Genomic DNA, 14262 nt, shown 5'->3' on the forward strand with positions numbered 1-14262 from the left:
ATATTTTGTATTTCAACTGAAAAGCATTTGTTTATATGTTGTTAGCAAGGACTCCACCTACTTTTCTTTGGGTTTTTTACTTATATTTTTTGTTGTAGTGTTTACATTTCAATACTGAATAAATTAAAATTTATTTAAAATAAAAGTTTGAATGAGGATTATCAAGAAGGGACTAAGTGATCTACTTATCTTAGAGTACTTTATCTGAATTTATGATTAAAAAACCTGTAAGGTGGGATACAATTTTTGTTTGGTAGGAAAGTGTTAAAATGCTGAGATGTGCTAGTGATAATTTGAAATTCTGCATTTAAGTTGTCATTTACCAAGTATCGAAACTAGTAACATGGCAAATACTATTCCAGCTTTATGTTGGTTGTGGGTTTTGATTCTCAACTTGACTGGTCTTTTGTATTTATCCTCGAGTCATGGCTGCTGTCTCTGATCTCTACTTCATTACCGTCACCTCCACAAAGTATAAGGCAAAACTGGAATGTTAAAGTACACAAATTCTGAATAATCCAGTATTATATTTTAAGCACAACAGAAATCCAAATTTGTATGTACAAATTAAAACTTGGCATATCTTAACTCTTTCATGAGCTAACCTTATTGTATGTTTTGGATTAAAGTGTATTAACCTTGTGAAGGAGAATGCAAACAGTGTAGTGAAGTATTTGCCAATAGTGAATAACCAGTTATAAATAATCAGTGTGTGCTTTTGTCATGACTTCAGTACTGTTGCCTGCATTCATTGCCTACTTAAATTCCCAAATGAATTAACCACTTGCAGAAGTTGTTAGATAATTATTTTTAGCCCTTATTGAAAATATATTTGATACTCAAATTCCTGGCAATGCCTTTTTATTTCTGATTATAAAGTTTTGTATTACAATTTATTAAATCTAGCCACATTCTGTAAGTAAGTGATCTATACTCTATACACACATTAATAGTCAAGTTACAGTAACACAAATATCTACATTGTCTCACTTTGTAACTCTAGTAAGTTGTGATCACATGTGGCTGTATTGACTGTCAGTGTTCCAGTTTATGGCGCAAAGTGGATCCATAAAGTTGAGGCCTGTGAAAAACATGTTGATCTGTATAAGTTGTCTGTCACGTGTATTGATATGTTGTAATCTGTCATGTATTTGAGGAAAAACGAGACATTTACGTTTTACATTAACATAGTTAAAAGTGAGACACTGAGGATTGTGTAGTTATACTGAAATGGATTTCATGCTTTAACTAAAATATTGTGTGATTAAAATGTAGTTTATTTTATCAAATTATAAAATAGAGCACCATGGTATGAAACAAAAAGGGGAGCTGTATGTAAATGTTTTTATTTACATAAAACAACTTTGGGACTTATGGAGGTGTACAGTTTCATCCAAAATGCAATTCCATTGATTCAGAAGTGTAATTTGTTTTGCATAAACATTGACACAGTGATGGTCAAATAAAAATACATTCCCACTTTCCTTCACTTATATATGCATGTGCTGTTATAGTAAATCTGATTGTTTAGCAAGTTCTGTAATTACCTAACTATAAAGTTTATGCAGCATTGAATGCCATTATGGCTGTTAAATTTGGAATGACCTACAAATGGTCATCATGTAGTTTGAAGGTACTGTGTGTGGGTACTGAGGAAAACCATAAAATCTCAGTATAGTAACTTTCCATGTCAAGATATGAACCCCAAACACCCTGATTACATTGGGGGACTAACCTCTGTAGTTGAATGTTTGGTTCTTTTAATTTGTCAGGTTGCACTACTTAGTGACATTAAATTACAGAAAAGTGCAGTGATGGTAAAATTATACAGATTGGGATTTTAGAGGAGGCTGTTGTCATATTTCAGAATATTGCCTGAACATCTGCCATATTTGCTGGAGCCAATCTGCAATTATCTTGATTGCATCTCTGTTGTTGGTCTCCAAGATCACATTAATGTATCGATTATTAGGGACTCTGGAGGTAGTAACAGGCTTCAAGAAAGCTGATTTAAAATTTTTCATTTGTTGTATTTAAATCCAATTACAAAGTGTGATTTGTAATCCCTTTATTGGTAAACCTGCAATCTTAAAGGGATCATGATGTAGCACATTATCATTCTCATAATGTATTTGCGGCAAAATTGTAAACACATTATATTTCTTTAACATGACATAATTTGTAATTAAGACAGAAGGGGAGGTTGAGTAACAGGAGTAATGTTTTGAGAAGCCAATTGTTAGTCTACTTCCCCACCTTTCATTGTGTCAAAAGTTTTATTACCATATTCATGAGATCCGGCCACCATTTTAATATCAATCTATGCCCAGTTCTTCCACGATTTCTTATAATTTGGAATGCATTTCTCATCTCGTGCATGTTACATGCCCTGCAAATTACACTCCTTGGTTTGAACAATATATTCGGTGAAAAGTACATATTATGAATCATGCACTCTGAATTTTGGTAATTACATGAACCAATTGAGCAGTTTTCTTCTTGGTGTTTATTGTTAATGTAATTAGTCATTACAACATGTACTAACCTTAGAAACACACAGCCTTTGTTGGGATTTCATTAGCACTCTGTTCTAACATGTTAAATAACTGCAAAACAAGTTCAAAGTACCAAAGAAGAAAACATTATTTAATGTTCTCAAGTAAATATCATAAGTACTGCATTTATGTCAGTCTGCTAAAGGATCAAGAGAAGTATCTACTTAAGAGAAAAGAAAAGTCATTAAAATACCATAAAAGTCATTAAAATATCACTGCATAAATTTATGTAAAACTTTTGTTCTCAGTGTCACCAGGCATTAATTAACCATTTCAGATTTCACAAGGTTTTAACCACAAATATTCACGCGTAACAAATTCAATCTGACATTTCCCAGTAGCCTGGCTTCGTAGGTAATTGAGCAGCTTAATGGTCTGTGACTAGTAATAATCATTGCTGCAATTACAATTACAATTTATACTTTCAAATGTCATAAACCCGTCCATCATTAGTTTCTATTATGGAAATACTCCGTTATTATAAGTATGCAATATTAACAAACTACTCCTTCAGCATTCTAAACATATACAAAAGGACACACAAATATTATATATCAAGTAGCAGTTAAAAGGAAATCCTATTTACCTAGGATTTTGAGCATCACAACCTAACCTTGAATTCTGTAGGGGTATCAAGGAACACACTGATACAAGGTAAAGGACAATGTGGGAATTAGTTTATTCAGTACCTCCCCTGATTTGATATCCTGTATGTGGTTCTGACGAATGTCTAATTGACGGAAATAACCTCAGGAAAAGAACTTGGCCATTACCCTCATTTGCTTTGAGGATCAGCACTGAAGAGATAGTGTATAAATGAGGGATGTTCTTTGTGCAAAATACAACATAATATTTTTATATTCTGTATGTTGGCAAACTACCAAATGTCAAAAACCTCTCAAGTCATCATGTTAAATGGAAATGTAACTGTGCAAAGTAAATTATGTCTAGGGAGAGATTATGAATTCCGTATGCCTATAAAGTTCATACGAAGTACACTTTTGTTTTATGAAGACGACAAATTGGAAAGCAAGGCAAAGGATCATATTTCACATTATTAATACGTACTCTTGCAGTCAAAAGCTTCAGACAATATAAAATCAAAGAAATGTATTCTCATATATGTAACCTCAATTAGGAGAATGATGCAAGTGAATATTTCTTTTTAGCAATCTTCCTTGTCAAATATGAGTTAAAAAATGGTTCAGTCACTTTCTAACAAGCTGACATACAGATTCATTTCACTTCTAACAGTGGTGGGGGTGGCCATGGTCAGTTGCTTTCCCCTGTATTTGAGTTTGTCTTCTCATATTCATAATGGAAATGACAAAGCCTTTGAGAAAATGTCTCTACGCGAGTGACGGTTGTATCGAATCAGAACTACGTCTAGAACCAGATTCAGAAGAGGAGCTTGCAGGAGATGAGGAGCCACTGGTTTTTCAGATTCAAAAGAGCATACAAATGGTGATATATGGAAAACAGGAAGTGATAGTAGACTCGTTTCAGCATTTACAGGTCCTAATGTCAGGTTGGACTGTAATGCTGTGCCAAATATCAAAGATGATTCTACTCCCCTAGGATACTTTGAACTCTTCTACATTGTTAGTGGAGGAAATGAACTTGTACTGCCACCAGGCAGCAGAAAGCCCACTACCACACGGCACAACATAGATTCTGGGATTTTTATTCAGGTTTTAGGTTTTCATGTTTCTCACAGATGAATAGTGACGAGGAGTATATATACCTAGCTTGGACTTCAGTAGGTGTCCAGGCATGGAGGCTAGTTCCTTCTTAAGGCCCTCACAGAGTAGGAGACCTTTTGTTTCTCTTTTCTTACCTGGTGATGGAGGCAGATCCAGTCCCAGAGACATTATGTCCGATTACTTTGTGGAAGGGACCTGTTTTGTAGCTCTAAAACTTGTGATCTTCATTCTGCAGCCCCGCTTCACAGCAGATATGAGTATGTGCAGACATTATAAAATAACTAGAAACATTATGGTCAATACTGCATGATTTGGCAGTTGTAACATTTCGATTGTTCTAAATTTGGGAAAATACTACGCGGTGGGAGACCAGAACCAAACTTCTTGAACAGGCCAGTTAACTAACGTTGATTCTAACAAATTTTGATTCATTGTGGGGAGAAAATAAAACAAAACTGAAAATATTACACAAGTAGGTAAAATATGTAAGTACCTAAAGCTACCCAGTGACTAGCATAACTAAGAATTGACCACTTTGCCAAGGTATGGGCATAGTTGTAGCCCTCTTCCTGGAGTTTTGATGACATGTCAAACATAACACCCAAGTAGGACAGATGGAACATCACAACGAGACCAAGACCCACGTTGCCAAGCACAACTGTCCAGCACTTCTCCTTACTGCGATGGGAACAGTCCCTCCGACAAGGACGTACCTGAATGCAGGCACCAAATACAACAGAAAGCTTCTGCCGCAAAACATATTCCACATAAGTATATGCTCCAAGTGACAGTAAAACAGCTGCCAGCTGAAAGTTCAGTCCATGAAGCAGGGAACTCACAGCATACGTGGACAGAATGGCTGCGAAGCTGCCCAGCGGCTTCGTCGTTCGGAACACATCTAGAAAGGGTATGTAGGCAAGATATTTAAAAAAACACTCTGTTTTAACCTCCAATATGTATTTATCAATGTACTGCGGGGCATCAACCTCACCACACAAGGTCTGACGGATAACACGACATGATTTAGCTTTGTGTCAAACTGCTGCTGTAAGTTTCACGTTTGCATAGAATTTGCTTGTTTGGAGGGAAAACACAGATGAAAGATCTGACAACTTCAGGAACTGTGCCAAATGCAGAAAAAATGACTGAAATGGTGAGAAATGACGAGCAATTAACTGTTCGGAAGCACATTAGTATAAGAAATGTGAGACTGATTAAAACTAAAATGCAGTGCCAAAATTTTACCCAAAAATATTGGCAGTGAGCAAAAATTTAAAAGAAAAATTTGCTCAGACCTTCCAGCAAAATCACTCGTAGAACCTAACCTTTTGGTCAAAATCAAGGTTACAACTATATTTACTCATGTATAACATATAGTTTCAATATTAAAATTAGGATGTGTGAATACACAAAATGCATTTGAAGGGTGGGAAGGAAGCGGTTCTTTTTTTCACACGTGTGCGCAAAGCAATCGACATACTTACAATTCTTGAGCCAACTGTGCATGGGCACATTCCAGTAGACAACAACTTGGACCAAGGAACGCGGAATCTCTATAAACTGTGGTCGTGCAACAGACAGACCCCACGGTTCATCTTCGTGGTGTCCAAACCCAGACATAAGTGCTGATGCTTCTGACAAGAAGGATACAAAGTAATGACTCGATCGAAATGAGAGAGCATCCCGATATGCTATCCACCACCTGCGTGAAACATGTACCAACAGAAACTTTAGTATGAATTTATTTCCTTGGTAAACCAAGCATATACTAATTTATACTATACATTTCTAAATAGTTTATAAAATGTTAGAATTTTAAAACACTTTTAATATACATGTTGGCACAAGTAGAATCGTTATCAGGTAAGAGTGTATCTAATTTTGGTATATGTTTGCGTATTTACAGATATATTTATTTTTACTATTTCAATTACAATACATAAGAAAACAACTTCAGAATTTTCAGAAAGAACATAAATCTCAAGATCATAAATGTAATGGAATGTAATATAGATGCATGAATGGACGGACACGCAGGGTTCGATCTACGACGGGGGCAGAGGATCTTTACTCTAGCCCCTGCGTCCAGACCAGTTCTAGGGCCTACCCAGCTTCCTATCCCATGGGTACCAGGTTCCTTTCCTGGGGGTAAAGTGTGGCTAGGACATGACGCTGACCACTCACTCCCATCTAGTGCCTAGGTCTAGAATAAGTAGGAGCTATACTCCTCTCCCCCCCAAGCGCCTACATGGTGTGTAGTGGGACAGCTTTATTTTACTTTCAATTTATTTATTTATTTATACCTATAATATGTCTCTTCATATTTGTATTAGAAAGGTGAACAAATATATTATAATAAATGTTTACTAAAAGTCTCATCAGAAACCAAAACAGATTAATCATATACTTTATATATCTTGATAAATACTATGCTGATTTAGCATAAAATTTGGTTAATAATATCAGGGAAATGAAGATGGCAGAGTGTGACTTCTGAAGGCCGGAAAGGAAGAAGTCCTGATCTCCTTTTAACACTTTTTGATCGTATCATGAATGACTGAGGAAGACAAGAAGCGCTGTACTACAAGCTTACCTCCAAGCTCCATCTGGTATGAGCCAGTAAACCCAACACGTTGATACGGTTAGGAACAGAAATGCCAGTAACACACTTGTAAAGATCCTCCACAGCCACTTTGTGTCCTAGAACGCAACAGTACTAATATAAACTGTGTAAATAATAAATAAATAACTAAAATGAATATGTAAATAGAAAGCATATACATACACGCGTAAGTTCCGTGAGATTTGAGGTTCTCACGGCAATGAAGAAGATATCTGCACGGTGTCACAACCCAGAACAAATGCAAGTTCCTTTTGTGCTTATGGCAATGTCATGTCCTGTGAGGTTACATTTGCCAAAGAAATGGAAAAAAAGCCATTACTAGCCCAGGTCTATGTACTTATTTATGAAAATGTTTCTGGCATGTAAAGGTCTGAGAACCAACAACTGTTGTTAGATAAATAAAAGCAAATATAACACGTTTTGGTATCTAGAATATTTAACGACACTGCTTTGATGCATTGGTTATATACGTGCAAACGAAATGGGAAAATTATGAATGGAGATTAAGAAAAGGATATGGAAGGAGGTGGTCATGACTTATTTGAAGGTACTTATTCTAGCATTTTCATGAACAGACTGAGGACAACCACAAAGAACCATGACTGTGAGGCTACACACAACTTAGATTCAAAACAGTTGCTTAGAATAAAGTCCAAAGTCCCTCAAATGAACATAATTTGTGATTTATAATAATATTCCGATGCAAGGCCACGATCAGACACTGGTTGGTCTAACAAAGAAGTTGAAAGCTTTCAAAGGAAAGCTGAAATTGTGAGAGGAAAATGGAAGGAAACAAATTTGCTTCTTTTCCTACATTGAACTTTCTTTCGGAAGATGAAAATGTTGAATTTTCTGAGGTAAAAATACTATCATGGAACATTTGGAAGAACTAAATCTTGACTTTGACTGTTATATCCTGGAGGACGTGATTAAATACAACTTGGTGCATGGCCCATTTGACATCGGCATCAAAGACTTGGCCGATGAAATTTCAAGCACTGCTGACCTTGGAAAAGCAGCTTATTGAGATCCAAAATGATGAGACTCCAAGCTACAATTTTCAAAAACAAAGGAAATCACTGAGTGTGTTCTGGATCAAAGCGGGAAAAGAAAAACCAATTCTGGGAAATGAGGTTCTTCCTTTTCTAAAATCTACTTGTGTAAAGCAGGTTGTTAAACACTTTACATCACAAAACCTAAGCTCCAAAGCCAACTACAAGCAGAGCGTGACTTTAGACGAAGCCTTTCATGTGCGTGACCACGATTTGACGAGCTTCTGAAGCTTCTGCAAAGTCAAGGTTCTCATTAATATACAGACAACTGTTTTAATTTTGTGCTGTTCTTCCAACATTTATGCTTTTACAAAACTACTAATAAATAAATTATTAATCATATTATTTTGTGTCAATTACATTTTAATAACAATATACTTTATTTGTTGACAAGAGTAAAGTTATTAACAGGAAATGCATTATTAATTCAAAATTGATCCACGGGTTATAGAACTGATTCCCGAACTTAATGTGGATCCTGGCCAAGAAAGGTTAAGAACCCTTACCATACATGTTGCGATGCTTACCCAAAGAGGTTTATTGAAGATGGATATGTAGTCCCTGTATGGTACCCAAGGACCAAAGACACATGTTCCAACACAAAGAACATAGCCCGTGAATTCAGCGGGAGAAGGAAGACACTGCAGAGCCCCAAAGTCAGTATCAAAAGCAATTGAGATCACCTTCATCGCTACAAGCATCTGAGCACCACGGATTTTGTGCCATTCTGTTTTATTTACAAAACACAATTCACTAGAAAAAATAAAGAAATACATCCATTAGGTGACTTAATATTGCCTCAAGTTCCAGTGTTCTACTTTAAAACCAATTCCATGATACATATTCTCAATCTCTTAATTATATTTCAAGAACAAAAAATGCGAAAATGATCAACCTGCTATCGGCTGTTATTTGTGATACAAATATCAAAACATGAGTGTTTTACACAGTGCATGAAGTTTCAATAAACTCATATGAATTCAATTAATGTGATTGGAATTTATGATAACAAAATTAAGAGGATGTGCTTATATACAGGAAGCTCGTAGTTTATCCAAAATGAATCCAGCGTAACTGACGGGAGGGGCACGTGATCTACCTGGCACATGTGCAAACATACAAAACATTCATGTCTGTATGAAACGGGGGCTTTGTTCATGTGTTGCAATTTTCAAATGATAGCATCACTCACCATACAATAAGAAACACAATTGATGCCAATCCTAAGATCGGGCCCCTGTGTTTTTTCAAGAGGCAGGAGACTAGGAACAGACACAAGTACGCCCCAACTGCAAACCCCACGATGTAGTACATGGTGGACCGAAAGAAATGATGAAGTATCAGCAAGCCTGTACCAGAAGAAATGATGTGGCACAGCAATGTAGGGACGGTAACTGTAAAAATAAAGTTCACATCAGCTGCCGGTACTTAATATCAGTAAGTTCTAATAGTTGTGCAGTGCTGGACCCCGTATCCGGCATCCCAAAATATGGAAAGACCTAATATCTGTATTTTTGAAGTGGTATTTTCCTACATGTCATGTTTATAAATGGTGCTTCGTGGTTCTTTGAGTCGCCACCATGTATGAGTGGTGCCACTATCAATGGTCATCTTATTGCTATACAGACTGACACAAATAATGACAGTTGGCGCAGAGACATATTTTTTTTACAAATGTCTGCTTTTTAACCCTAGACATCATCAATTCTCTGAAGCTGAATGGTTCACAAGGCACATGATAGCAGGTGCGAAGAAACGTCTGAAACTCGTCTGCCATCATTCGTGTCAACCGATTTAGCAGAAGGCAGCTTGGTTGTTTGCATTTTTGGAATCAATGGAGGGCATATGTCGTGGGCTTTTATGTGTTTTTTAGACGATGAGATACCACCTCAGAATTGAGGCTTTTCTATTTCTCATGAAAAACAAAATATGAATTGCGGATAAAGAATACCTGAACATATAATTTTTATTATTTATTTTGTATGTATTAAGATTCCTCTGTTTTAAGATTCAAAATCTAGAAAATCTAAAAAGCCCAAGGTCCTACTCTTTCCAGATAAGAGGTCTGGCACTGTATGTCAATCAGAGAACTTTTTACAGGGCCTAGTCTAGCTTCATTTTGATTTCACAGGATCATCAAATTACAAGATACCGCATTATTATTTTGGTGCTGTGTATGTAACACAATTATATGACAGTGTAGTTGATATGTGTGCCTGTAACTGGCCTGCGTTATAGTGAAAGGTCTGACACCAAGCTCTAAGCCTACAAGATACCTTTGTTTACATCCTCACACTCCAGAAACTTATCTATCTTTTTAGAATTGGAAAACAAGCTGTTTACAACAGAAATCAATATACTCACTTTTACCACATCACTTCTACTTTCCAGGCATCTTTACTTGAAATTTCTGAACAGACAAAAAGAATAATCTATTTAACCAAGTTTAACAAATATTTAGCAGTTTCCAGGTGTGCTTTAAGCATGGAAACTTGGAACTTCAGGTCTCTATTATTTATTAGGACTTTATTTAAAGCTTTGAAGCTTAAGCTTGTTAATATAATACTTAATAATTCAGTCTGTACCACAAAGAAAACAAATCTTCACCATTAGAAAGATAAATTACTTAATACTGTTTAAGAAAATAACTGCTGTTTATACTGAGAAAAATATGAAACCCATAAATACAAAATTAAATGTTATTGATTCTTAAAGCAGGTGGCGTGTATGGTTACCACTCGGCTTCAAGGATTAATGATGCCTTCAGTACCACAAAACATATAGCATTAAATGACAGAATGATAAGTGGATAAAGACATGGCAGCAAATGGTCATGACCTAATTTAAGTCACTTGCCTGAAGGGACTGAGGACAATCATGAAACGTGTCAGTCAGACACAAGATCTCTCAAATGTGAGGAAGGAGTGCTAATTACCTGATCATGCTTGATAATGAAAGTCTTGCCAGATAATCTGGGAGTAATAAGTTAATGACATTGTACACTCATGTCAAATTAGTTTGTTATGAAGTGGATTATTAGTAGGACCAAATAAAGGGGAATGAGATGGGACAGATGAGAAATGCAAAAAGAATCTTGGTCTGAAAACCTGGGAAACTTTGACACACATGGAAGAACAGGGTTTGAAGATGTGGATATGATTCATCTGGATTTTGTAGGGTTCAGTGGCAGACTCCTGTTATAAACATCCAGGTTTCATAAAAGGTGGGCACTCCTAATTAGCTAAGGAACTATTAGCTTCTGAATGACTCTGACTCATGGCCTTACTTTGTTACTAACCCTTTAAAAAACAAACTTTCCTCAAAAAAATATTTAATAGTGTGGTTTCTACTTCAATAAAAACATGATGCATCACCATTATAAAATTTAGTCTTTTAGCGATGATTAGGAGAAGTTTCAATATCAAATGAGACCGATATGGTGACTTCGTGAATGACATGCTGACTTACTGAATGTTAAAGATGGCGGTACACACAGTTACCAACACCCTATGAAATGTTAATGGGGTGAGGAGGAGGCACTTGAAACCTCACCTATCTGAGTTGAGGCCCTAAAGAGGAAGCACCACAAAAGCAGCTTCCCCACATGACTCAGCCCATCTTGAACAGTGGGCTCAATGCAGAGTTCCAGCAGCTCACTGACCTTCACGCCCTCATCCACGTCTTCTTCATACCACAAATTTGCACCAGGCATGTATGAATCATCATACATGGGAGACATCTCCTCCATGTCATCAAAGAGATCATAGTCAAAATCATTCATGGCGATGCATGATTACACCTGCAGGGCAAATGTGTAAATAAAATCTCATGTCATCTGTGTAACAAGTCAGCCAAACTGAGGACCTGTGTACGCAAGTAAGAAATTACTCGGCTGATACATGTGCGATGTTTCATGTCCGTAACTGTCAAGTGTATCATAAATACCCTTTTGCTGTGCTATTTGCTTAATTCCTCCCAGAAGATAACTCCGTATGACATGATGTAATGGAAATATATAAACAAATTTTATAGTATCTATTTTTAACAGCGGTGTGACTGTCCTCGTGGCAGAGCACGCTGAACTTAGTTTGGAGATAATATATTGAATGTGCATTTTACATTTGTATACCAAGGAACTTAGTTGTTAACACTTATCATCATAATCTATATAAAAATGGACACTTGTTTTTTATAAATCATATATCAGGAAAGCGGGGAACCAGATATTAACCTTGACAAACCCCCGTGTTTTACAATGCGTCAGTCTGAGTATGTGTTATAATTTGAATTGGGAGATAAATTTATATTCTTTGTTTTTTGTCATTAAGCTGTGATTGAAATCATTGCCTAGCTTTACCCTGACTTAAAAAAATTTGGTATCAATAGAAATATGTCATGATTTATACAATCAAATGCTTCACTCACATTTGTGTTCCATAATTATGTATAACATGTTATACTTCATGACTTTAACACCAAGATATCCAAACAACAAAATACAGACAGCTTATATGATAGACTTTAATCATTCATAGCCAACTGCTGAAAAGAAACTGACACAGTTCACCATCATCATCATCTGAACTACAAAGACTTAAAACTGTTGGCATCCCAAGAATTTACATTACCCAAAAAGTCTCAACTATTGTAAATATGTGCAAGTAATAATGGTGATGGTTTCTCATCATAATTATTTTGCTGTAATACCGTAGTTTAAAAGAATTGTATATAGATATTATAACTATGTATTTATATTTGTACTAGAAACAAGTATTGTATTTGTGCTATGACCTGTTCCACATCCTTGACTTAGGCCTATGAAAGATCTATGGAATGTAAATAAAATCTATTCTACTCTTCTTAAATTGTAGCTACTACGTTGAGTCTAACACCTAGGAAATAAAAGTGTACTAAAAAATTGTATAATTCACAATAAAGTTCTATTTCACACTACTCAAATAACACTCACTCACCTTCTGCAGGTAATACAAAGATTTCAATCTCGCTCAATAGGGGCCACGAATAGTGGCACTTTTATCAACAGTTCACAGCTTCAGGCCATGTCAGTACCACAAATTAAACCCTTTCTCCAATAGACAACTTATAAATTACACATTACATAAATAACGAAGTTTTATGTACACACATTAGGGAAGAACAATTTTCCCCCCAAAATATTAATAAAAAAATCACAACGCGTACCACCGTTATCAAATGGTGCCAATATTTGACAACTGCAATGGATTTTTTGATAAATACGTGGAATGAAGACAGTTCAATTGATGCGGTATACAGTAAATGTCAAACCACATGACGACAAACTACAACATAATTGTATTGGAAAATCTACAAATAAATCAAAGTATATTTCAAAGAGAAACATACTTAAAATTGTTATTACTAAGCTGTAAAAGGAATTTCTTAGGATGGTTATTATTCTTACAGTTTACAAACAAAACAAGACTTCTGTTTTCACCATCGAAAACCTACATTAGATCGAGACATCGAAATCAGTGACAGAAATTACCAACATACAAATCGATAACTCTCTTCTAATAGTTGGCAACGTCCTTACTCTGCCATCTATTATTCATTCATTTGTAACACGACGTCGTAGAGGGTTCGACAGCAGTGTTCAGTGGGTAAAAGGATGCCCGCTATTAAACCTACACAGTTCTACAAACGTAATTGATAAATTACTCATTATTTTGTTCAGTTCTTGGAAGACAATTTTGCAGAAACCCTTCAACGTTGATTTTATAAAGTATTTTTTAATATTTGCATGTCTCTCACATTTCTGTAGTGACACAACATTCAATATTCCATAACATTTCCTACTTTTCATAATCTCCAAAAATGAGCAATGTCGTCATAAATCCTCTTTAACACTCGTATGGCGAAAGTTAATATTCCCGAATTTTGTTAACAAAAACAAACAGCAGACTTACAATTGCTTCTAAGCAATACAAGTGGAAGACAAACAACTGTTTTCATTCATTCCAATAAATGCGGAGTTTAATAGCAAACAGTTGAATTTGTTTCTATTTTACTTGAAATACTCTTTCTAGCAAACTTAAAACAAAATTGAAACCGAGTTCATATCAGTACAAAGTACGCTGAACGGTATTTTCAAAATCGAATTTTGTACGCACTAGTAATTTCGATTCTTCGAATACCAATTTCTTCCATAAAAATTAAAATTCTTTGTCTTCTAAACTGCTTCATGCTTGTTTTACAGAATAATTTTTTAACTGAGGACCTCATTTTGGAATTGGCAGTAGTCGAATTCAGCGAATTAAAGTGCCTATTATCAGAAATAAATGCAGTTA

The 14262-nt window shown here is 35.7% G+C and overlaps 1 protein-coding gene across 3 annotated transcripts; it reads right to left on the bottom strand.

Annotated features, from left to right (window-relative positions):
• Positions 1 to 844: 844 nt before the first annotated feature.
• Positions 845 to 13428, bottom strand: por (Protein-serine O-palmitoleoyltransferase por). 3 transcript variants are annotated; one of them, XM_022066843.2, is made up of 8 exons: positions 12907 to 13428; positions 11486 to 11732; positions 9126 to 9327; positions 8461 to 8686; positions 6852 to 6958; positions 5743 to 5960; positions 4972 to 5156; positions 845 to 1081 (listed from the first exon to the last, which is right to left on the bottom strand). In XM_022066843.2, the coding sequence occupies exons 2-8, from the start codon at positions 11712 to 11714 to the stop codon at positions 1049 to 1051; spliced, it is 1200 nt and encodes a 399-aa protein (XP_021922535.1). In that variant the 5' UTR covers positions 11715 to 11732; positions 12907 to 13428; the 3' UTR covers positions 845 to 1048. The 3 variants fall into 3 exon arrangements, with proteins under 3 accessions (XP_021922535.1, XP_087199889.1, XP_087199890.1); XM_087343763.1 differs by having other exon boundaries at positions 845 to 5156; XM_087343764.1 differs by having other exon boundaries at positions 845 to 5156; positions 13319 to 13415.
• Between the last annotated feature and the right edge of the window lie 834 nt (positions 13429 to 14262).

This window comes from Zootermopsis nevadensis, unplaced genomic scaffold (assembly GCF_977971745.1).
Source record: "Zootermopsis nevadensis isolate Lab colony 2312 unplaced genomic scaffold, Znev_1.0 Znev_ptg000006l, whole genome shotgun sequence".
NCBI classification, from domain to species: domain Eukaryota; kingdom Metazoa; phylum Arthropoda; class Insecta; order Blattodea; family Termopsidae; genus Zootermopsis; species Zootermopsis nevadensis.

Excerpts from the sequence above, each read along its gene's own strand:
- por (XM_087343763.1), bottom strand. The coding sequence starts at position 11,714 with ATGAATGATTTTGACTATGATCTCTTTGATGACATGGAGGAGATGTCT. Across the intron at positions 9,328-11,485 it reads TAGGGCCTCAACTCAGATAG|TTACCGTCCCTACATTGCTG; the intron begins GTGAGGTTTCAA and ends TTATTTTTACAG. Across the intron at positions 6,959-8,460 it reads TCTTCAATAAACCTCTTTGG|GACACAAAGTGGCTGTGGAG; the intron begins GTAAGCATCGCA and ends GTTGCGTTCTAG.